Source organism: Perna viridis, chromosome 2 (genome assembly GCF_037379345.1).
Source record: "Perna viridis isolate PV_CMFRI_1.1 ecotype Kerala chromosome 2, ASM3737934v1, whole genome shotgun sequence".
In the NCBI taxonomy this organism is placed as follows: domain Eukaryota; kingdom Metazoa; phylum Mollusca; class Bivalvia; order Mytilida; family Mytilidae; genus Perna; species Perna viridis.
Window position 1 is genome coordinate 65,711,248 of NC_142446.1, and position 24,634 is coordinate 65,735,881.

Below are 24,634 nucleotides of genomic sequence, written 5' to 3' on the forward strand. Positions count from 1 at the left end.
TCGTACCGCTGTGACATCTATGGCAACACCGCCTGCACTAAGTCCAGCGCCCTAGACCACTCGGCTATATATATCATTTACTCCTGCTTATAATAATCTTCACCTAGACAGATAAAACATCGTGATGCTTAGTTTGGCTTTCTTTTTTTATATTTTTTATTATATTTGCTGATGAGAGGTTACTACTTGAAGTACGAGATCAGCATATCCCAATTTGCAATATTATATTATGTATAAGATCAATACTCGAGTAGAATAAAACCAAGACATAATAATAACGACAGAAAGGCAAGGTGTGTAACAAAACATCTTTATTTACGATACTGTTGTTTTTTTCCACGCGCTACAACCCTTAACGTCTCTGAAATAAAACAAATGAGAAAATTATCAATGTGAGTTGAATTGGCATTTGTCATGTTGCTTAAATGGCTAGCTACTGATCTATCTAATTGCTTGTGTTCACAGCTTTATGGATAAATATGTTTGTGTTGTCATTTAGAATAAACAATCTGTACGATAAAGGTACATAGCTTTAGATTATGTAATTGCACATAATCAGTATCGGAAGGGATTGGACTTTCTATTTGTGTATTGGTCATTGCAAATGCGTGAAGAAGCAATTCGATCAGCAAATGGAGAATAGGGAATACAATTCGCCAACAATTAGGTATTAAAGACAATTTTGAATAATGTATAATGTAAGTAACATATCGTAATTTTCAAAAACAGCTACGCGATTAGCAAAATATATAATCCGGAATTCATATGAATTGGAAGTACGATATTTAAAAAGGGCATATGGATGGGAGATGGAGCAACTTTGAATGCAGAATTGAGTGTGGAAATGCAATGAATGATAAATCCACGTGCGTATGCTGACCTTTACTTCTTGACAATTATCAGGTCCACAAACTTCTATGATGGTAGCATTAGCAAGCTTGTTAGAAATGTATGTTTTAATAACCTCGTTACCTGAAATAGAATATACATAGAATTTTACATTTGTACTTATTATGACTAAAAGTCGTTCATTTTCTTATTCAACAGAACACATATTATATGTTGTGATATAATATTAAAAAAAAACAATCAAACCGTAATGTATTAACCTTAGTATCCCACGTGTTTTGGCTTTGAAATAACCTTTAGACGAAAACAATTTTGAATTTGTGTAATGCGTTTGTGTATACTACTGGTTTAGTTTTTTTATTATTGTTTTGTTATACAAATGACGCATTGATTATATATTGTTCAGATTTTGTTATTTTTTATTGCTATAGGCTGATTTAATTATCATGAAGAGTAAAAATTTCCATTATACGGGTGTTTGAACTGTACTTACTTGGTTCGTAGTACTCAGATAATCTTATTGATTGTGGTTTATGTCTGGCAACCATACTTGTTCTTCTGATATCGATCCGTATACACATTTGAATCGACAGTATCTATAATAAGATAATTTCTTATTAAAGTATATATGAATATGAATATATGTATTTAATTCCGGAGCACCTGATGTCACTTTTTATTTTCAATGGGAGTTCGCATTGCTATTTGTGTCTTTTTTACCTTTACCTTCAATATGAATATGTAAATTATATTTGTTTTGGCAATTGATGTATTTATATTAGATCGGTGTTGCTTCCTGTTTGGAGGGTTAGTAAATCTCCTTTCAGTTTTGATGTATCTTATTGTCATGTTATGATCGCTTTGGTACTTTTCCGATAATTTCCAAAAGAAAAAAAGACTGCATTAAAAAAAAATCCTATTGCAAAGTAGTACATCATGATACCCTTATTAATTTAATTATAACTCTAATAATGTTTTTTTTTTATGAAATCAATCACATACCGCATCAAAGAATAAGTTCACTTTACGGAAAGCCTTTTCTATTGTTGTGTATTGACCGTGTGCCTCTGATGCGTCTACTGAGTCAGTATCAGCCTCCATACCGGAAGGTATATTAATCTCCAAAAGACTCATGGTGCTTTCGCCACCTCTTTTCCATCTGCATGTAAATTTAGATAATGAATATAAAAAAGAAATGCATCTCACACGGATTGTAACCAGTTGAATATTTCAAACAGACTATGAAATAAATATTTTGTCTCATGCTACGCTTTATATAGGAAAGAATGTGATTTGAAATACGAAACTTCAAAAATAATTTCTTAAATTGGTCTACATTTTGTCAAACTGTCATATGCATGTTTAAATACCAAAGTAAAGTCGAGATCCCAAATTCGTGGGGCAATACAAGGAGTGATATCTTAGTGTTTCAAGATCGCTTTTTTGTAATATTGCAATATTTGGTAAATAACATAAGATCATGATATTCTATTGAGATGTAAATTCAATAATTTAGATGGAGCGTCAATGTCTGACGTAAATTAAACCCAAGTGTAAGTTTTAGTTTGAATTGGGGAATAACGGAAAAATCAGAAACATGTGTGTCAAATATTTCAAGATCTGACAATATAATTTACTGCTATTTAAAAATACCATTATCTCATCTCTGCTTTACTGGTCTGGTTTTGCTTCATCATTAAAAAAATGTTAGAAAATTTGAGGTATTTGACAGAAATATTTGCCTGGTAAAGTTTATTTCAGTGCATTTCAATAAAATTATAACTTAATTAACCAATATTGATCCGGAAAATCTTGCCGCCTTAATTCCGATGGTCCAAATAGAGTCGAATTAAATTTCCTACGTGGTACTTTTTACCGTGCTTCAGCCTCTCCTTCTTGTGACAAGGATTGAAACATTTTAATTGTCGTTACTATCTCACACCAATTGAACAAATACGTAATGCATACCGAAAACAAACTTTAAGTGTAAATCCGTTAATAGTTTCCTTTAACACAGTTGGTATGAGATCAAATGCTGGTATTCTCAGCTCATCGTAAACATTGTAATACACTGCAACCTATAATTATAAAATATACGACAAAGTTAAATGTAATGAAGCGACTACATTACAAGGAGTTATGCAGTGAAGTGCAGGGAAAAAGAGTTAATATTCCTTTTTGATTGAATGGCCATTGCCAGATGAACTACCATCTATAGTTAAAAAGACAATTGCAAGGATATTCATTATTTCTATCATTCCATATGAATCTGGTTATGTGTCTGGTAGAAAATTAGTCAATTGTCCAGTAAACTACCTAAACCAATTCACCAGGTAATGGTGAATCAAGGGAGACTAAATTTATTATTTGTAGTCTCTAAACGAATTCACATAAATATGTAATCTAACATAAAGTATGCGGTGTTAACACTTATTAGCATTGATGTAGAAGCGTAAGGTTCAAAACAAAAACAAAAACAAAAAAAAACTTTGTGTGTACAGAAAATTATATAACATACACACTGACGATTTACATGTGGATATACACGTACATGATTCTAAATAATTTAAACCGTACAAAAATATCAAAAAAAGGAAAAGGACAATAACCCTTTACAATTTAAAGCTATACGATCATAAGTCATTTTTTTATTTACATTTATATATTTTGTGTTTATTTTGATTTTGTTCTTTTTATTTTGGTGACATTGCAAACATTTTGGAGGATTTTTTTTTATTTAAAGTTTGTTTTATTTGCACTTTGTTGTTGTTGATTTTGTTCGTTTCATTTTGGGCAATTTGCAAACAATTTTAATATTGATACCTCCAATAGGCAAAGCCCAGTTCCATGGGCGCTTATTGATATCGATCGGACAGATTTCGGAAGCTGAAAACATAAAAATGAATAATACAATTATAGATTTTCTTAAGGAGGTAGACCTAGGGTAAATGACATAACTCTTGAAATCAGCGATATGTATGTATCACATTCAAATTTACCAAATCCTTACTAACTATTATTTGAGACAGAATGAAATGATTCCAAGTTACTGTGATGCTTACATGACATTGATGTACAATGTAAAATAATGAATACAAACGTTCCATTGAAAGAGTTGTGTTCCTTACCCTAGGTTTATCTCTTTAAGTAGTGTCTATATATATATATATATATATATATATATATATATTGTCTATTAATGTTTGTCTTAATTAAACCCGATCGACTTTAAAAAGAAAAGACATTTAATACTTGATTCTAACTGACATTACATCATGCAATTAATAACGAAAAAATGAGACAATGTTAGATAAGTTGGTAAAACTTACATCTTCCGATTGTAGAACTAAGGCGTTTTTATCATTTATTTTAAATGCTTTCCCCGACCATATGTCACCCTTTGTTTTTACAGTCATTGAGAATGTTTTAACATATAACTTGACGCCAAGTCCTGACAAGGCTTGAAGTGCTATCACCGTGTCCTAAAAGAAATAAAAAAACATAAATGATGCTAGAGAAAATGAGGACTAATTGCATATTCAATGTAAAATATGATTAATAATCATTTTGTATATAATTGTATAATGTTTACTGTATAATATAAAATTTGTATATTCTATAGAATTTTTCTCCAACTAAAATGCTATGCGCCAATCCTATAACACTAGTATATACATAACGCTTCAGTTCATTTTTGAATGATAGAAATGAAGTTAAATTCTCTTATTCTATACATTAACGTATGAACAAGACTTTATAACAGGCATATCATCAAAATCTGTATAACTGTTCTGCCAACGCATCTAGTCCATGCTCCTGTTTTTTTTTTTTTTTTTTTTTTTTTGTGGGGTCAGAGTTGCTCATTTATTTTTGTTTTTGTACATATAATTTTTGTTATTTTATGTTCTTTGTTGTGTTTTTCTGTTTTCCACGTCTAGTCTTTCGCCCTGGATTGCATTCTTTTGACTTCCGCTAGAATCTTGGTTTCCATGATTACACTTTTCCAAAAACTATGAGGCACGCTTTCGAATGCTCAAAACAACAATTAACTATGACTATTCAAGGCTTACAAAGTACCTGTGTTGATATAAAACCACCACGTGGATTACGTTGGTTACCTAGCCAACGAAGGACCTTTATACCATTTAAAGTATCGCCCTTTATGTTGTAACCAAGTAGTACATATGACGTCATTTCCACGTCTATTGCTCTTGCATTTGTTCGTGGTGGATTCCATCTTCTCCAAGGTTGTACCTTTTGTGCTACAGGGCCTGTGAGTTTCCAATATTTGCCACCGCCTTTGAAGAAAAGATGAAGTAATATTAACTTTCATATCAAAAAATGGTTTTCGTTGAATGAAAACTTGAATGAAGATCAATTATGAATTAAATAAAATACAGCAAATTATACATGTATATTGGAATGTATTCAACCTTTACAGGAATAAATTCAAATGTATCTACTTTTTTATTAGAAACTAACACATAATGTCGAAATGTTTGCATCATACTTCTCTTAATTGACACATAAACTAATAATGAAAAGAAACGACATCTAGTCAACATTTGTCGACAGTCCTTTTCTCCACTTTTAATTTTATTATCAGCAAAATTATTATCGCATCTTTCTTGTGTGAAACAATACAAACATGCGTTTTATTCTAATTATTCCTGTGTTTTTAACCAAAAAGAAGGGGTATTTTCTACAGTGGTTTTTCATCTAAGGAAAGTGCTGTTTGTTTTCGTTCATTTATGGAAGGTTGTCAGTGAATCGGACAAATAACGAGTGTTGAAGAGTTGGACGGAACTCAGTGGGTGAGGACATGCTGTCGTCGTAATTTCATTTTCACAATCTATACCAATAACACATTACCATCGGTTTTTGCTTTGTTTTCCAGGTCAATAAGTAATTCATCTTTCTTTGAATGATTGACTAAAGACAGTGCATAGAGTGATATCGCAAGTTCGTACAGATTTCCAATTGACGCGGGTGCATCATGTGCTATAAATTTTGCAGCTTTCAATATAGCTAAGTTTACACTTGAGAGTATCTGAAAGTACAATATACAAATAATGGACAAAATGATCCCTGTGTCAGAGGAGATTATTCAATGGTGATTTGTTTCTTTGATTTTTTCAAAATGATTCATTATAACATTATTGTAGTTACTTGGTTGTACAGATTAAAAATGCATTGGGTTTTATTTTTTAGCCTCTACCTGATTAAATTCCGTCCATATTCGTTGAATATTTATAGAATTTAAATAATAATATAAAATGTGAATTAGTTTTATTAATACTTTCAAAATTAAAGAATGAAGAATGGGTATATCCTTTGTTGAAAATATAATGAGTACAAATCAGTCAGTCTAAGCTACCACTGGCAGAAACAAATATACCAGAAAATGACACATTCCAAGCTACGAATATCATTTTACGCTCGTTACTCACTCATTGCGCTGGAGACAGCCCTTCCAGAAATTATTAGCATCTGAGAAAATAGGGAAAGGGTGTTGAACTTATATGAATGTGTTCGATAGTTAAACGCTTTTAAATTGAATACTGTGCGAAAATGTCGTAAAACCTGACTGCAGCCTGCAAGTAAGAGAGAAAACATTTTTGCATGTATTCCACTGTATGGACCTATCTAGTTTTCATTAATTTCATAAACATTGTTACCTTAATATACTGATTACGTACAGATTTAGACACTTGATTGTTTCGTTTTGCTTCCTCCAACGCTATGAGAACAAAACTCGCCAGGCTGCGTTTACTCGACACAGATCCTCCCTAAGTAATGAGACAATCAATTGAGAATCTAAATTTAATATTGGAAAATACTAACACCAAACTATAGTATAATGCATTCACGTGTTTATGTCCGTATTTTCACATGCCATTACAATCAAAACTATAAACTTATCAATATAAAGAGAATAAATAACAAACGATCCCTACGTAGCAATGATTTGGGGTGTTAAATAAAAAGAAATTAAGTGGAAGAAAAAAGAAAAAAAGGTTCATCAGAAAAACATTTGATTTGGCGATCCTAAGTAAAGTTAAAATTGTTTCAATTGAACCCATCTTTTGAGTAAAGACATACCTGGAGGAAATAGTTAAAAGTTAAAGAAAGCTGATATGTTTGTCTCATTTAGACGTTTTTCGAATACATTCAGGACTGGTTTCGATATGCAAGATTGATTGCAAATATACTGTTTTAATTTTGTATTAAATTTTATAAACTGAGCAATACCCATACAGCACAAATAACCAGACAACATACCTGCATTGCCTTATGCAAAACTTTACCAGGTTCATCAAAAGTGCCATTGTGTTCCTGTTGCTTGGTGATCCAAACTAGGGCTCTTTTCATAACATGATCTTTGTCAATATACACAAATTTTGACGCCTGAGAAAACGATTTGATCACATATGCTGTTAACCTGGGAATACATTATATTTTTTTTATCTAAGCATCAGTTTGATATGAATGTCTGACTGAACTGATTGCACATTTATCGATCTAAACTTGTATATGTATGTTCAAGATATATGAAAAAAATTGAGTCAGTACATGTTATACTTCGAAATATGTCCAATTATGTGTATGGTTAGAGTTAGCACAATATTAAAGCTCAATGTCTTCGAGCGTAAAATAGTTGTTGCTGAACTTTAAACGGTTATCAGGTAAATAACATATATACCAAAAATAGGCCAAAAGTTATTCTTACATTCGTTGCCTTACATATAAACATTTATACCTTTCGAAAAATACCCTTTACTTCTTCCTTTATCATAGAAGCATACCGGGTACTTCAACTTTTATCACAGTAACAAACTCACGTTTATAATATAAATTAATCATGTTTATTTTCCATTTTTGTCCAATAAACAGATCCACGTTTATCATATTAAGTATCAGTCCATTTAAAAATCAGACACTGCCAATGGTTAAGTAATTCATGGTGTAAAAAATTAAAACCAACCAAACAAACAAATAATGTTTTTCAGCCTATATATACTACATTTTCTTTACAAAACAATAGTCCTTTCTGTATTCAGGTCTGCATTTTTTTTTAGAAAATCATACATACATTTCCCGCCATAAGATTAATCAAGGGAACCGAATTTCTAGCGAAAATAAAAAAAAATATTACCAAGGGACACTGCCCAGACATGGAAAACAAACATACACAACACAGTACACAAAGTAACTAAAATAATAAATAAAAGGTAAAAGGAAAATGAGAAACTCGAATTCCACTAAAAACTGGGAGCATGGGCCAGGTGCACCGGTAGGGTAAGCGTTCTTTGCTTTTTAAGAAACATCTCATGAGTTGCTCATAAAAAGTCAAGTCCGGGGTAGACGAATGAGGAACAAAAATCTATGACACAATGAACAAATCAGATTTCGTGGTGCAGATGGATACACCGTAACGATCCACGAGTTCATGATGACGACCATAAAACTGTAGTAATGACTTCAATCTTGTAGCATCATAACCCTGTGTCAGAAGCCTAATTGTAAAAAGTCTAGCGCGATACAGAAAGTCTGCGTAGTTACGGCATTAGTTTGAGTTGTAATATGAAAACTCCATATTCAGGTGCTGAAGGGATGTTGCCATAGATGAAGGGATATTTATTACGTTTGTTGTAAGGTTTGGTCAATAGTTTTTCTTGACCATCGATCTCTAAGTGTTTGTCAAGATATGGGGCTGACTTTACGGTGTCTGTGGTAACCTTTATCTCAAGTTCTTTTGGTAGATCCCAGAAACTATGATTGTTTAACGATAATACGTCATCTATATAGCGGAAACTGAGATTAAAGGATCTATAGCTAAACGGCGTTTTTTTTTCGTATCCGATCGGCTATAAACTCAGCTTCATAATAGTGGAGGAATAGGTCAGCAAGTACGGAAGCACAATTTGTTCCCATTAGGATAACAACCGTTAGTTGAAAAATGCGGCCACCACATTTGATATGTATGCTGTCGATAAAAATTCCAGTATTGTGAAAAAAAAATCTTCTGTAAATTTTGAAAATACTTTGGAATAATGGTTTACAAAGTTTGACGAATCTCTACTAAGAACTATATATTTGTATTAAGGTGTGCCACCTTTTTGTGAGAAACAACGATGTACAATGTTTTTGTTTCGGGATTTTAGCTGAGTATGGAGAATAGAAATAATAAGTGTTGAAAAATCATAGGCTTTAATAATAGTATATTCTGATAACAACCTAGAATAGTGGGTCGCCAAGATGATCTTTCGAATTTGTCAGGATCCACAATGAATTAATACTAGTACGGGAGTAACAAGTGTTGTAGTAGGGCTGGAGAATAATATAGAGAGGTTTTAGTATAGAAATTTAAAGTTTTGAAAGAGGTTTGGTGGTACCTTTTGCAGATCAAGCTATATAGTTTGAATGCATAGATTTTTGTTGAATTTAGGAATCCAGTACATAGACGGTAAATAACAATCATCGGTTTTGGTAGATAAACCAAAAGATGATAACACAAATTTATGTTTTTTCACTTACTGTTCTTTTAAAAGTGTAGTGGTAGTATAGATCTTATCATTGGTATTATTTTGTATGTTTACATCAGATAATAAACCTTGGATGTTATCTGTTTCTTTATGGTTTTGTCTGCTGCTACGACAACATATTTATCATGTATAATAGTAAATGTTTTTGCTTCCTCGGGTCTTAAAACTGTTATAGCATTCACGTTCATTGACCTACTTAAAACGTTCAAATCAAGAAAGATGATTCTTACAGATTTCCAATTTTATGTACAATCTATATATATATATATTTTCTTCAAAGTTTGACAACCAAATTGGTTGGGTTTTTGTTATGCATGAATCACCTCCTCTCTAGTTTCTATAAAGACTGCTATGTAGCATACCATGTACTTCCAAATTTTTCATAGAACCATTCCCATTTTTATTATAGAAACCTACCATGTACTTCCACTTTTATCATTGTTACCAAAGGCACTATAACTGCCATCGTTGTGTGCATACGTCAGCTGTCGCTGGTAACCTTAACGAAAAAAATATATAACAATATTTACACTTTTATTTTTTTAAGGTTTTTAGAAATAACTCTATATTATTTGTGGTATCGTGTAAATGAAATTTATTTGGTAAAAACAAGTACGTTTGAAATGTACAGTGCATTCTGTATGAATTTTTATCTCATAAGAATACGGGTTATATGCTAAACCGACTGTTAATGTTTGTTTGTTATGGCACTTCAAACAAAATATCAAAACTAATTCTATGTAGGCTTTTCACCTATGAATTTTTGTTCTACCTATATTTTTTAACCAAAAAAATGATATGAACTAGACAAAGGATCGACGCTCTATAGAGGATTACATACATAGCATGTTATTGATGTGATTGTTTTCTTATGCATGCAGGGTTCCGCATATTGTAGACACAAATATGGTTAACGTTTATCATATGAATACAAATCCTTAAGTTTTAAACGACACAATATCAAGGTCAAACGAAAAAAAATGTTACCAGCCGCGATAACTTTCTTTGCTTTGGCTTCTAAATCTGGATTCAATCTTTCTGTAGCTTTCAGGTATGTACTGACATACACATTGGCAACGAAACCAATCATATTTTGTTCTCCACAGCCGTACGACATTCTAAGTAAATCTTCAATACCATTCAAGGTAGAACCAAGAAGATCCCCTGTAAAATGTGAAGTCAACGATTTGCATATAACAGATATTCAGGGAAGTTGAGGTCCATATACATGTATTTGTACGTCTATGATTATGTTAATTTACTTATTTCTTGCTCAATGTTGTGTTTTTGTTTTGTCTGGTAAGTTTCGTTTGATCATTTAATTCTTGGTAACCCTTTGAATCTTTGATTCATTTAGTAGGATATCAGATATTTAAAAAATCTTCAAATAACGAAGTTTAATGCATCGAAATATATTACGGCTGTATTTTGTATCATGTTTTAGTAAAATCATTCTTTTTTTCAAATTAGAATTGTCGTACAAAATAATTATAGTGACCATTTGTAAAATTTTGCTCTTTGTGAAGGCGCCCTGTTTTCCTCGACAAGTACAAGCTGTTAAAAAGTCAATTCTAATTATGAAAGCATGAACAAATGTTAATGATATTAGTGCTTGTAAGGCATTAACGACTACATAAAGCAGTAAACTTTTTTTTTGTAATTTTACCAATTGTATGAAACTCGTGCATGTTTATCTCTGCGAACGTGTAACGACGCAATCAAGATGTTCAGACCTAAATCAGGCTGAAATCATAGTATTGTTGTTTCACTTGATGCTACACATAACAACAGAATTTTGCTTTTCAATTAGACTCAAAGGGAACATAAACTGAACGCACAGAACTCATCAGGAGTTGACAACATTAAAATATTCATGTTAATCATATCATGACTCAGACCCAGGCAACAAGTATTCATATCTATCTCACTTATGTTTGGTTATCTTAAGAAACACCTAAGTCTCTCCGTAGTCCCCTACTTTTAGTTCACTTGAAATTAAAAACATCAAACAATCCGCATGGTTGCAATACAGTATATAATATGTCAGTTTTGGAATTCGAAAGGGTAGAACTAATGGCTATCATCAGTGCTATCCCGCGAGGAAATGAAATTGAAATATTCTTTCTTTTCTGCAGACATTTTCTCATAACCTAACATATATCAAATCGAAAGCTATCCCAGGATTTGGTCATAGACTGTATAGTTTTAGCAGGTCTGTTTAAAGGATCCGCATTTACATGCCATACTTGTCATAGACTGTATATTTATAACAGGTCTTTTTGAAGGATCCGGGTTTACATGCCATAATTGTCATAGACTGTATATTTATAACAGGTCTTTTTGAAGGATCCGGGTTTACATGCGTTTCAATACGTTTACTAGCTTTTAATTTACGACAGATTAACTCTGTTAATAACCTATTATTTCGACACCTTGGTAGGATTAGTAACAGTAATGATTAATTAAAAGAAATGGCTTATTAAGGTAACCAGACTGGTCAGAAAAAGTGTCTTGGCGTTGCAGTTTTTTTTTCTCCTTTTGAGACCTTTCAAAAACCTGTTACAGTACTTGAACCGGTTCGTGCAACAAAAATTGCTATCGGTCATCGATCGCCGGTCAGTTTCCGATCAGTAATCGATCCGTCATACTGATCCTTTGAACCGATGATCGCATCATGTGACCAAAGTGCGGTCAAAATATTTTTCGGATTCCGGTTTTTATTATAATATCACGATAATGCAGTGGTTTTAAACATCAATTAATACTTTTATCTTATTTCTGTTTCATTTTTAATAGAGCATCCGTCATTTAACTTGACACAAATGCGACCAGATCGGTCAATGGTTATCGGTTATCGATCCCGCAGCAATCAATCAGTAAACGATCATCGATCCGTCAAATCGTTGCACAGATTGGTTAATGGACTGCATCACTAAACAATAAAATGAAAGTGTTTATGTTTTTTTTGGCTTGCACTGGCATGTTTAGGACCATATCGGATATAAACAAAACCTATGACCAAAATAATTTGGATACAATAATACTTTGTTATTTGCAAAACATCTATTTTGGCCAATTACAAAGTGTTGTTTCTGATATTTCCTTTAAATTACATTTATTGCATTATTTGTATGTTTTTATCTTTCAAAGTTATTACATGATTTTCGTTTCTCAATAAACTGATAGTTTCCTTTCCGTTGAAGCCAGCAATAGAAGACATGAAAGACAGGTTCAATAGTGTTCTTTTGAGTTAATGATATACCTTGTTTATTACTAATTGTGTTTAGAACTGGGATGGTTATATATAACTTAGGCATACTAAACAGTTTTATTTAATATTATTTGATTATCTTTACAAATATACGAAATATTCATAAAACGGACTAAACAGGAACTTGTTTTTGAGCTAACAGGAAAATGACACTTTCAAAAATCGATATTTTACTGCATATGTAAGATATCAAAATATAATTTCAAAATGTGCGTTTTATTTTTAATTTACTTTCTACTTTTACATTTCGATACTTCAAAGGTCAAGGCCGAGCTTTCATTTTGGACTGCTGAAATTTGAAAGTCTTTGGCTAGTTTAGCAAAACCTTCTGAGGGCGGTACTTTTTGCTAGTTTTCCTTAAATATAGAGATAAATTCATGTATGAGGATATATTTGAGCTGCTCAGAAGTAAAAAGTTTTAAATTTTGCTCATCAGCAGAGGGAAGTAATTCGTACAAAAATAATAAAACATTCTTAAAATTCATATTTGACTTTTGTTTGCCCACTTTGTTAGAGACGTGACCACAATCGATGTGTAAGGCATCAACATTTCGATAGATCTGAAAATCAGATTTTCATTGATGCATAATTTCAAAGCCGTATCATGTTCCGGTGCATTAAATTCTAATTATTTGACTTCCCTTATTTGTGCATTTGGATAGTAAAAATATTTGAATGTTTTTCTTCAAAAAAGGAAAAGACCAATGCAACATAATAGTTTCTTTTATTGAAGTTTCTCAATTTTTCGGAAAAAGAGTCGACATGACTCGAAAACGACCGATGCGTTGTAAACAAAATAAATTGAAAGTGGTGGGTACCGATAATTTTAAAATGAATGGTTTGCTTTTCTTGAAAATGTAAGATACCATTATAATTAAAAACAGTTAATTTAGATTTGTCCCTGTTTGTTCCGTAAGTATTTCATCTTATTACAGCCCCGTTCGTTGAAGTTTCTTCAATTTTGTTGTCACGAAAACAGTCTTACCAATTACTTGCAATTTAATAAACTCAGAATCTCCAACCAGATTTGGTGGAAAATCTATGTCAATAACAGCAGTGAAGATGCTTGTTGTTTTTAGATCAATAATTAATGGCATGTTGTAGCTCTGTTTAATGCCCTCTGCCTACAACAAGTTCATAAAAACAATGTTTACCACATATCAATATATTATTATACCAATGAGTTATTATTATCGCAAACAGTTACCACATTTCATACATCAATATATAAATAAAAAATATATTTATGAAACAAACTAACATCAATCTAAAGCTAAGACTAATGGTAATTACAAAATTATGAAACTGACAGGAAAAAAGTAAAATAAAATACTCAAAAATGTTCTTTTAACCAAAAAAAAAAAAAAGAAAAAAAGTTGGAAACAACCATGATCATGACTTGGCAACCATTTCCAGTGAAAATAATGGGATCTGAGTTATTGCAACGTTTCACAGAAAAGACAATTAATACCTTAAAAAAAACCTTTAATCCAAACTATCTACCTCAATAAGAAAGTCTTTTTCTACAGCATCAGCTGCGGCCTCACACCTGGCTGTTGCGTGTAATTTGATTTTCCCAATGGCTGTCGCTTCTATAGGAATGTATACGGCTCCAACTGAGTTTTTCTTGACTATAATAGTCTGATTGTACCATGTGTTTCATAAACAAAGAAATATGAGTTATGAGCACCAGAGCACTATCTCCTTCAATTTTGCTATATATAAATGTCATAACTATTATTCATGATTCTAGGAAATTGATTGATACAAGACTTGAAATATTGTTTCTGAATCCTGTAACTAATTTGCTTAAGTTAATTTCATTCTATTGTTTTGATTTCATGTTTAAATAGGCAAATTACTTAAAAGAATAATCAAGAGAACCAAGGTTATAGCGGTAATCAATAGAATGTGATCCAGGGACAAATACAGATATGGAATACAGATATACACAACAAATAACATGAAGTAACTAAAATCATACATGCAAAGTAACAAAAGCAAATGGGCAACTCGGACTCCACTAAAAATGGAAACATGGACCAAGTGCACTGGTAGGGTAAGTGTCCTCTACTTTCCTAGAAACACCCGCCGAGTTGATCATACAAAGTCCGGGGAAGACAAATGAGGAAAGGAAAACTATGACACGTTAAATAAATGAGTTTTCATGGCGCAGATGGTAACACTGTAGAGATCCACGAATTGATGATGACGACCATAAAACTTCCGTAGTGATAACTTCAGTCTTATACCAATATATTCCTGTTCTAGAAGCCTAGTAAAGATTTTAGTGCGTAGTTTCGGCAAAATCTGGCAGAACACTCCATGCGCAGGTGCTGAAGGGATGTTGCCACAGATGAAAGGAAAGTTGACAATTCTGAATGAAAAGTCATCACGTTTGTCGTAAAGTTTGGTCAATAGTTTTCCTTCACTATCGATTTCTAAGTGTCGGTCAAGATAAGAGGCTGTCCAAAGTGTCTGTAGTATTCTTTATCTCAAGTTCTTTTGGGTAGATGCGATGTATCAAATCCCCAGAATTAACCGGAATTAGGATTTTTAAAAAAGATAATACGTCATCTATATAGCGGAATCTGAGATTAAAGGATCTAGCCAAACAATATTCTTTCTTTCGGATCAGATCAGAATACGAGTGACGTAATAGGTCAGCAAATAGAGTAACACAATTTGTTCCCATTGGAATGCCGACCATTTGTTAAAAAACGCGTCCACCACACTTGACAAATATGTTGTCGATTAAAAATTCCAGTATTGTTTTTTACATCTTCCTCTGTATATTTGAAATATGATTTGGAATTATTTCTTACAAAGTATGAGGAATCTCTACCAAGAACTATATATTTTCATCTAGGTGTACCATCTACTTATTTTGAAAAACAACGATGGATAATGTTCCAACAGAGATTTTTACGGCGTATTGGGAATAGAAGTATACAGTGTTGAAAAATCATAGGTTTAAATGCTATTATATTCTGATAGTAATCTTGAACTGATTGTCTCCAAAAGGTCTTTCGAAATTTTCAGGATCCACATTGAATTAATACCACTACGGGAGTAACAGGTGTTGTGGTAGGACTGCATATCCTCTTTGACAGTTGTGATTATAGATGTTTAATGTCTTGAAAGAGGTTTGGTAGTACATTTTGCATAGCCAGCTATAAAACTTTGTTTGCATGAATTCTTGTGGAGATTAGGAATCTAGTACATAGACAGTAGATCAAAATCATCATTATGAAAAGGGGACCAACTACGGAGACATCATGTAACTTAGGTGACATATAGTGGCGATGGCCATGATTCCTTTCCCGTCTTGGATTATTGTCAAATAAATTCATCAAATTTATGCTATTGTTATATTGGCTTGAAAAGTGTCCTATACTTTTGATGTTGTCACTGCATCCGTAAGGTTTTGCAGTATCTAGTCTACGTATCCAGTACTCCTCTCTTTCCCCTAGACATTTTACTTAGAATGGGACTGTTCGTAGGATGGTATTTTTTTTCTAAAATAGGAACTTTCATAGAGAGGACTGAATGATCTTGTTGGTTAAAATGATGATAAACTGTCGGGAATTTGATGGTTTAATTCCCGAACCACGCTTAATCTAGAGAAATATATTATACACATTTGTAGCATTCATACGTGTAACCGCATATTTTTAAATCTTGTCTTTTAGTTTATTTCAATAATTTTCATTATGTGCTGTCGACTAAGTTACATAAAATACAACTCATTTAGAAAAGATATGACTCAAGAGAAACATATTGCAAAACGTTGTGCTTTTGGAATATGTTGAACCCCTTTTGGAGACAATTTAGTTACACCTTTTCAAGCACTACATACTGTATATATACCAAGACAGTTTTATATGTATTCATATCATATTTAAGCAAATCAAATAAAAACTTTAAGGCATTAACCGACAGCCATAGTTTTTGATTGATACAATCCTACATAGTTGTTAACAGAATTATTCATTTGTTAATTTGGATCTATAAATATGGGAGGCATATCACATAACCTCAATGATACGTTTTCGGTTAACCTAAAGTACTACACGTATTCACTTAAAAACTGTACATACCTTTGAAATTCCGTTAGATCCCGTTGGTAAGGCGTTTCCGTTGTAATCCACAAAGATGAAGTCAACACTGTTTGAAAGAGTTACAACTACCTAAATTGAATAAAGGCATTTCAAGAAATTGTTACTGTCGATAGTGTTATTAAGGTATCGCATTAATAATTAATGTGTTGACTAATGTTGAGAGACACCATTGATTTTGGCGTTAATATTTGTTTTGTCATTTCAGAAAATAATCGTTTATTGACATTACCCACAGTCTTACGAATTTAACCTCTTATCTATTTTGTTTTTTTGTTTTTTTTTGAAAATCCAGATATACTGCACTAACCATACGGTTCATTCTGATGTTAATATTGTAAAAGATATATATTACGTCAAATGCATAAATTTCATGAAAATATATCTTGTGTTGTGTTTTGGAATTATAATGTGATTAAATACTTCAAAATATACGTAAATCTATGAACACTTTGTCCATTAGATTTTATTTTCAAGTAATGGAATCGGGCTTTTACCTTTTTATAATGAAATTGATAATGCTAAAGGCTCTGCATCTGCCAAATCTTTCTGTTTTAATACTATGATAAGCGTAAATCATACCCTTTGCTCTTTTGCTAAATAATTAAAAACGGAAATCTGGACAATTATCTGTTCACCTCTAATTGCCGAATATGGAAGATCAAACCGCATAAAAAACCTTTGGAAGGTTGTCAACTGTTAAATAAAAATATGTTGATGCGTTTAATGCTTTCGTAATTGTACTATTTTTTCGCGATTTTCTTTATTTATAACACTTGTACGATTAGTGATTATTCGCGAAATATTGTACCGCGAATCCTCGTATAAAGCATAAATCATGTGATAACTTCTTACATAAGATGAACTTTAATATCCGCAAAAACGTTTGAGAAACACTAATCGCAAAAATGTGCAAACAGTGCGTAATAACTTTTGGTCGATGAAACAATATTTTGTTAAAGATAGCTTTATCCAATGAACATAAATACAAACAATATTAGGCCCATATCGTAAATTTACGTGTTAAGTAGCACTCCAGCTGAGAATCGTGTAAAATTAGATTCATGGGTAAAAAGCCTACATATTTGTATTGATATTTTGTTTAAATTGCCATAGTAAACAGAAACTAACATGCAGTTTTTCATACAACCCGTGGTCTTAGGAGATATAAATTATATAGAATGCATTGTACTTTTGAAAATTAAGGACGATAACTCTGTAAATGACACTCAAATACAATAAAATCCATTGAATTTTCAATGTTGATTATCTCCTAAGAGCAAATAGATTTGAATGAATGATTACACATTTCATAGTATAGACCCATAAAAAAAACTTAATTACAAAAATAAAAATATATAGCCTTTTAGTGGGTATATCACATTTTGTATGATTCTTACAGAGACAGCTACTTAATTTGTATGTCCTTTTTGCCCTGAAACGATGGTACTTATACTATAGTAAAAGCTATGTGTTTTTTTTTATTGAAATACGTCTGCTCTCGATTTCACAGAAAGTCGTAAGAGTAAAATTAGTCGTGAGTTATGACGTCACAATACTTTTATTTTCTATGACGTCATAACTTACGACTAATTTTACACTTACGATTTGTTGTGAAAAGGACCACTGGTTACTATAAATTTGTCTTAGGACTAGTGTATGCGGTAAGATTGGATAATTACAACTATAATCGGAATCGGTCTTTGTGAAATTTTAAACTGATTCGTAAACCGGTTATCGCTTCTGTTTGTTTATTTCTATTTTCTTATATGTTTACTAATAGATATAATTGGCTTTTGCTCTTGACTTTCAATAAAATACAGCCGTGAATTAAATGCAATTTTAATACATGTAAAAGAAAATTCAAAAAAGTATTTTATTAGATTGTTTCCGATGATTTTTTGTTAAATATACACGATTGATGAGTTGTTATTCTACATAACAAAAGTAAAGATGTGTCACCTGTCATCGTTTATCGATTTGTTTACGATGATTCAATAATTGGTCACCGAGCCGTCAAGTAGTTGGGCTAAACCAATCAAGGATTGTATTGGGCTTCTAATATGATATGTGTCATTTATGTAACATAGTGTGTAACGAACACATATCAGTATAACTTTAAAAAAAATAATGTAAATACAAAAGAAATAAAAACCAGACTTATGTCATTTACATACACGATTTTCTATACTAGCAAAAATCATGTCTATGATTTATAATACACATATACTTACATTTGCAAATTCCGAGGCGACGCCTAGACCAGTGGTCGGACTCACAGCAAACGCCGATGTAACCCATTCTGTAATGGTGTCAGGGGCTATCGAGCTGATTTGTGTTCTTCCAGAAAGTCTACAATACCAAATCAATAGTTTGACGGGCGTTTATGAAGATTTTAAGTTTGTAAATTGATCGAACTATACGACAATTGCGATGACTTTTCATTCCGTATTGGCAATTGTCATTTCATCTGTAGCAACATCCCTTTAACACCTGTGTATGGAGTTTCTGCTCGAATCTTTGGGTTTTTTTTAGAGTGTGTAGAAAAATATTTCCGCTCTTTGCATGGAAGATGCTTTTAGAATGCCTTACCCAGTAAAAGCATTTTTCCACAACCATGTCTCAGGGAAATGTTTTCTGGTCCTTGTAGGTGTTACAAGATCAGGATTTATAGGCGTGTTCTGGTCGATAAATGCCATATCAGGTGCACTCCCTCCATCTTGACCAGCCATGCCATGTTCTTCTCCCCCAAATCCTAAAAAGAATCATCGGGGTATTGTACTACAGTGTTAATAAAAAAATCAAGAAAAATCGTCATTATACCTCAGCATATTTATTCTTTGCAAAATGCATGTGTATAGTTTCACTATTCTGATGAGTTGACCAGAACGTTTACTACTGCTACAAATTAATAGTTTTTTTTCCTTCTTTTTTACCATTTTCAGAATTCTCGACATTCATTATTATTTAGATTTTAACCAGACGACAGAACATCATAGACGGTGCGCAGTCAGCAAGTTTGAATTGTGTGTCTATAGTTCTTAGTAGAGATTCCTCATACTTTGTAAGAAAATTAAAAAATCATCTTTCAAATATACAGAGGAAGATGTTTACAAAATGCTGGAATTTTTAATCGACAACATATTTGTCCAGTGTGGTGGACGTGTTTTTCAACAAACGGTCGGCATTCCAATGGGAACAAATTGTGCCCCTTTACTTGCAAACCTATTCCTTCACTCTTGTGAGGCTGACTTTATAGCTGATCTGATCAGAAAGAAAGAATAGCGTTTGGCTAGATCCTTCAATCTCGGCTTCCGCTATATAAATGACGTATTATCATTAAACAAACCTAATTTCGGGGATTTAATACATCGCATCTACCCAAAAGAACTTGAGATAAAGGATACTACAGACACTGTAAAATCAGCTTCTTATCTTGTCCTACACTTAGATATCGATGGTAAAGGAAAACTATTGACTTCACGACAGACGTGATGACTTTTCATTCAAAATTGTCAACTTTCCTTACATCTGTGGCAACATCCCTTCAGCACCTGCGTATGGAGTGTTCATATCACAACTAATACGTTATGCCAGAGCTTGCTGAAACTACGCAGACTTTTTGTATCGTCCGAGAACTCTAACAAATAGGTTTCTGGAACAGGGTTTGTTGCTACAAGATTGAAGTCATCACTACAGAAGTTTTATGGTCGTCATCATGAATTCGTGGATCGTTATGGTGTATCCATCTGCACCATGAAAACTGATTCAACGGGTCATAGTTTTCCTTTCCTCGTTTATCTACCCCAGACTTGATATTTTATGAGCAACTCGGCGGGTGTTACTAGAAAAGAAGAGGACGCTTACCCAACCGGTACAGCTGGTCCATGCTCCCAGTTTTTAGTGGAGTCCGAGTTGCTCATTTGCTTTTTTTACTTTGTATGCATGATTTTAGTTACTGTATGTTCTTGTTGTGTATGTCTGTTTTCCATATCTGGTCCTTGTCCCTGAATTACATTCTTTTCATTACCGCTATAACCTTGGTTCCCTTGATTACTCTCTATAATGGTATTTGGAAATTTGTTAATTTTTGTGTATTTGTCACCAACAACAAATTCATTCTAGAAATAGATTAAAAATACGTAAAAGCCGTTTTTCGTTTTGACGTGGCGAAATAAAACATTGTTTAACTTAAAATATTATGTTTGTTTTATTGCTTGATAATAATTGATGCATCTGTTTAAAAACGTGAATTGTTCTTCTTTAAAAGGTTAGTTTATTGTCATTTTTGCTTTCCCTTTGGAATATTTACTATTACTTTCTTTCGGAAACAGCAATTAAAATTACACTTACATATGCTGGAAATCATGACGTATGAGTTTGTTTTAAACATTAGGCAGAAATTAAGTATTGTTTTATCATTTTCTTTTCTCGTAACCGTACGTGTTTTGCAAAAATTACTACAATATACTTACTTGTCGGTGGAAGAAGATGTCGAGGCGGAGGTCGATATTTATAGAGGTTGGCATCTGTAAGCACATAAACTCCGAATAGCTGAAAAAAAATTAGTTGTCATTGTATACAAATGTGTGCTACCTAAAAGAAACAATAGTCATATTTAACTTTTCAGCTGTGAAGTTTCATAATTCATTTGTTTTCATGACAATAAAACCATAATTTGTCAACCGGCTTACAATTATTATCTAAATTATGGCCAAATAATGACTATAATGTAAGCAAAATATTTCATATGTCAAACAACACTGTCTGTCTACGGAGCAAATTGCTTGAGTAGATATTTTAATATATACCGTAAGATGGATTACATGTAACTATATTGAAGGTGATATGACAAGGTGTTTTATACATAAAATTATTTTTAAGTGGGCATTGATTAGAAGTGGCAAAAATGTGTTATGACAATTCCATTTTGTTTTGAATCTCACTTATACAATTTTGAAGGAATAAAAAATGTAAATGCATAATCCATTCTCTGTAAGAAAGAGTGTTAAATGCGTTTTTAACTAAATATTCAACTAAAAATACTGTGAGCAAGAAAGAAAATACTCCTTTCATTTGAACCTTTGGAATCATCAAACTGTTCTCATATTCTTTCATGCACATTTACATATGACATGCAACCTTGCTTAAAACTTTTATTAGAATTCCTTGGACAGCCTAGTTTAATATGTTAAACTCTCAAATTGGATTATCTCCCTTTGAGTCCCCCGACAGTTGTTTTGTTTCTTTTTGCAAGCTCAGATATGATGCCCAACCTTCCCTTAGAAGAGACTCTTTGTGTTAACTGTGGGATAACCGTCTACACGCTCAATATACAATTCCAGAAAAACAAATCTTTTGTTCTCTCAACTTCACACAAAAGAACATATTAAATAGTTGAGGAGGAGTTGCACTTACAAGATTTTGACATTTAAAACTCTAAATTTGAATTATCACCCTTTTGAGTCCTCTGACATTAACTATGTTACTTTATACACATCTAACATAGGTTTTAACATGTAAAATGCTTAATTTGGATGTCTCCCTATGGAGTCCTTCGACAGTAATTATATTCCTTTATGCCCATCTACATATGATACATGTACCCAACCTTCCTCTAAAATTTCAATAAAATTCCTAGAGTAGTTTCAAACAGTTGCGCTTACAAGAAATTTAGTTGGACGGACAGACACGCAGACAGTGTGAGTCATATTAACTCCCAAACTCTGTTTATGGGGGTATACATATTTTAGCTTACATAGAAAACAGAATAAGCATCAATTCCACTAAAGGATCTTGGATACCAGAAGTCCCATCTCCTGAAGATTGGCACATGCATACTTGTGTCGTATTGGAGCAGTTCTTTCATCACCTATTAAAAGAATTTCATGCAAAAAAAAAACTTATCAAATAGTTTTTAACAAAGCAATTGGAACCGCACACTATATCAAATTTATTGCATAGAAATTCAGGAAATGTTCCAAATACGCTTACAAGATAAAACAAGTATGTGGAAAGTCACAAAAAATTATTGTACCAATATTAAATTTAATCATTTATACGAATAAAGACATGATTCAGATATTAATTTAATTTGTAAAATATCGAGATAAAAAAAGTATTTATTACTTTTATGTTGTTTTTTTCTAAGAAAATCATAAATGAAAGTTATATATATACATTTTCTTTACGATAAGTACATTTGTTGATACATGTAACACGAAGGGATAGGACGCAAGTTATGACGTATAAGTCGTCCCGCTGTAGAGTAATAAACAAAGCATACAGTAGAACATTAAGGTTGTGTATTAAATCATAATAAATATTAAGACATACATTTATGAATTAGATTTAATAGGAAAAAAAAAACACAACCGTACAAAGAATTGGGTAACAACAAAATTACCGAACACTACTCCGATTCATAATTAAGCCAAGTCCAAAACGATCTAGCAAAATAGATATTATTCCACCGGCGAAGCTGCACGATGCATAGCCATAAAGGATTCTTTCGCATAGACTCTTCCGAATAGAACTCTTTCGGATCGCGAAGAAGATATTTTCAGATTATTTTTGAAAGATGAAACTAATGAACGTGCAAATCATCAATAAATTGTGGAACAGGAGATGTAATTGATTCATGGAACATTGTAGTCTTTGTACGTGTAATTCAACCCAATATAGGCCTATTTTCTTTTAAGGTTACCCACTTAAGCATGCACAAAAAAGGTCCGTTGATTACTCTATGTTATTCCACACATGTATACTTTTTGTATCATATTCCTCACTTGTAATCTACTTGCATAATGTTCTTATCCATCTCCACTAAAGAAAATTAGTGATTCTTAAGAAAATATATCATAGTAGAAAAGAACTGGCAACGGATTCTTTATGATTAAGTTATGTATGGCACCGGACTACTTTTGGATCATTTTGCCATAGGATGACTAAAATGCCACCAATTCACAAAATCAATGACTGCATATTTTTTCAGTGATTAAAGACGGGATAAATACATTATTTGGGCATATTTAGATATGATCAATGCATTGAGTTTTTTTTTAATTGACGATATTTTTATTCGATATGACAATACTCTATACCGACAGGTTGCTGATATTCCAATGGATACTAATTGTGCTCCTCTTATAAACGATTGTTTTGCTATTGCTATGAATGGAAGAGCACGGCTAAACTCTTTAAAGATCATTCAAAATATGTTCTACTGCATGAATTCAATAATATTGATATCTTGATGACATTCCTGAAATACCCTTTTTATGGTATTTATATTTCACAACTGATTTGATTTGTTATACAGTATCATTTTAAATAAACGCAATAAATTCTTCACAGAAGAGCACATCCTTTTGAACAAAATCATGGGTTTACCGACTGCCCTTAAAAAATATCTATAAAGGATACGATTTTAAAATTATTTCCTATTATTTGAACCTTGTTTTCACAAATAAAGGTATTTGACCCCTTATTCCATGACTCCGTAAAACTTAATCATTTTTTATTTTTTCACGACATCGAATCTTGTCCATTTAGTATTTGGCGTAACTAGTCCAAGTTCAACACACTAATTGTAGCGACCGACTTTTTCTAATACTGGTAGTTTTGATGGTCATTCTTCAATATGTTCTGTGCTAGCTTGCTGTCAGTTACTACGAGCGTTCTTTAAGTGGATATCTCGTTTGTCTATATGACTTAATGTTAAGGTATTCCATGGAGAGAATTTCATGCTCCCAGTTTTTAGTGGAGTCCGAGTTGCTCATTTACTTTTGTTACTTTGTATGTATGATTTTAGTAACTTTATGTTCTTTGTTGTGAATGTCTGTTTTCCA

At 32.3% G+C, this 24,634-nt stretch overlaps 1 protein-coding gene across 1 annotated transcript in view; it reads right to left on the bottom strand.

Moving 5' to 3' along the window:
- Positions 1-294: 294 nt before the first annotated feature.
- Positions 295-24,634, bottom strand: part of LOC148626526 (CD109 antigen-like) — a 39,947-nt gene continuing 15,607 nt past the window's right edge. The window contains exons 17-37 of the mRNA XM_088570575.1: positions 22,543-22,656; positions 21,260-21,338; positions 19,377-19,539; positions 19,019-19,136; positions 17,367-17,480; positions 16,767-16,856; positions 14,170-14,307; positions 13,652-13,790; positions 10,383-10,559; positions 9,813-9,894; positions 7,132-7,291; positions 6,549-6,638; positions 5,722-5,899; positions 4,927-5,147; positions 4,179-4,331; positions 3,673-3,735; positions 2,818-2,927; positions 1,852-2,008; positions 1,343-1,445; positions 881-972; positions 295-361 (exon numbers count right to left, since the gene is read on the bottom strand). Of these exons, the coding sequence (XP_088426701.1) occupies positions 353-361; positions 881-972; positions 1,343-1,445; positions 1,852-2,008; positions 2,818-2,927; positions 3,673-3,735; positions 4,179-4,331; positions 4,927-5,147; positions 5,722-5,899; positions 6,549-6,638; positions 7,132-7,291; positions 9,813-9,894; positions 10,383-10,559; positions 13,652-13,790; positions 14,170-14,307; positions 16,767-16,856; positions 17,367-17,480; positions 19,019-19,136; positions 19,377-19,539; positions 21,260-21,338; positions 22,543-22,656 (2,550 nt within the window). The 3' untranslated portion in view covers positions 295-352. The remainder of the gene's footprint in view (positions 362-880; positions 973-1,342; positions 1,446-1,851; positions 2,009-2,817; positions 2,928-3,672; positions 3,736-4,178; positions 4,332-4,926; positions 5,148-5,721; positions 5,900-6,548; positions 6,639-7,131; positions 7,292-9,812; positions 9,895-10,382; positions 10,560-13,651; positions 13,791-14,169; positions 14,308-16,766; positions 16,857-17,366; positions 17,481-19,018; positions 19,137-19,376; positions 19,540-21,259; positions 21,339-22,542; positions 22,657-24,634) is intronic.